We start from the raw sequence: 1,561 nt of genomic DNA on the forward strand, positions 1-1,561 counted from the left end.
TGAGCTCGAAAATCTCGTACGCGGCGGAGCGAGCAGTCATCACGGCCTGCATGCTGGGGCCAGCTTGGCCCAAAGCCATCGAGCCCATTACAATGCAAAAGAAGATGGTGATCACTCGGCCACCGTCGTAGCATCCAGCCGTGCCAGATTTGCACTTGTTGTCGCCCAGCTGGTCGTTAGTGACCCGCACGGCGCCGTAGTACATGCCCACGGCGTACGTACACATGGCGATGCAATACATCATGCCCGTGCCAAAGCCTACTGCCAATCCCTTTTTCACCCCCGACACTTGGGTGTGTCCCAGTGCTGCCACGTATTTCGCGGCCATGACTGGCATCGCATTGAACATGTGCACGGTCTTGATGTTGCTCAAACTTTCTTCGGCGATGCCCCCCGCTTCGGCGTACGACGCCACGCCTCCTTGGACGGCCAGCGTGATGGCTTTGGACGTGCAAAACGCAGAGATGCCCAACAACGGCGTGAACGCAAACAGCACGAGCGACAGCTCCCACCCGTAGTGGAAGGCGAGGATCAGCGACGCTAGTCCCATGGACATGAAGTTGATGCCGTCGCCAACTTTCCGCCCCATGCCTTCCTGCACGAGAAGCGTCGTGTCAGCGACCCTCGTCGCCAGCTGCATTGGTTCGTTCACGTCGAACCAGCCGATTTCTTGGCGCAGGATGGCTGAGGCATACGCGTGGCGCAACTTCTTGGCCTGGCGGGACGCGGAAATGGACCAACATGCGATCTGGCCAAAACCGACGACCAGCATGACGCTGGCCAGCACCACGAACTGGTACACGACCTTGTTGATGCTGTCGTTGAACTTGTCGCGGGCAAAATTGCCGCCGCCCGCGGGATTGAACACGTTGATGATGTCCCCAAAGAACACGATCTGGATCGGCTGACTCACGCCCATGACCATCGCGCCGAGGGTGCCGGTAAACATGAGCAGCATGTCCGTGGCATCGGCGTACTGGAACAACTGGCCGAAGCTCACCAAGTTGTTCGTAGTTTGTGGTGCCTTGCCGTCGTTGGCGACAACCTTGTCATGAAGGAGGACGGATGCGTCGTGGGGCGACTGGACTGCCACGTATGTCTCGTCGACCTGCTGTGCGGGTGGTCCTGATGCCATATCTTGAACGCACGTTTCGAAGTGATCCCTGACATTTACATGAGCATGAGCATGTTTACAGAACGACCCAAGAATTGCCACTCGACGTAAGCAATCGCGGCATTTCCATTGGTCAGACATATGTTGGGATACTATGCATGATACTAGTAGTATTACTAAATAGGAAAGTACTCTTACTGCTACTATTAATACTTCAGTAAGAGTACCTTCCTATTTAGTAATACTATAAGTAATAATAGCGACAACGTGAGGGCAAAGTTCAAAGAGCTACTGGTATTAATAGTTACAACCGGTAGTATTAATACATGCAAGTTCATACTATTAATAGTTCACGTAGTCGGTCACTACTACTAGTAGTACTACGTAGTAGTAAGTACCAGTACATCAGCAGTTGACATTGACAAGCAATCTGCGAAATTAGTGTCG

The 1,561-nt window shown here is 53.2% G+C and overlaps 1 protein-coding gene across 1 annotated transcript; it reads right to left on the bottom strand.

Annotated features, from left to right (window-relative positions):
• Nucleotides 1-20: 20 nt before the first annotated feature.
• H257_19479 (hypothetical protein) lies at nucleotides 21-1,135 on the bottom strand (the record flags this gene model as incomplete). Its single annotated transcript, XM_009848622.1, has 1 exon — nucleotides 21-1,135. A coding segment is annotated over one exon (1,113 nt), but the record flags the coding sequence as incomplete, so codon positions are not given.
• Between the last annotated feature and the right edge of the window lie 426 nt (nucleotides 1,136-1,561).

Source organism: Aphanomyces astaci (genome assembly GCF_000520075.1).
Source record: "Aphanomyces astaci strain APO3 unplaced genomic scaffold supercont1.669, whole genome shotgun sequence".
Taxonomy (NCBI): domain Eukaryota; phylum Oomycota; class Saprolegniomycetes; order Saprolegniales; family Verrucalvaceae; genus Aphanomyces; species Aphanomyces astaci.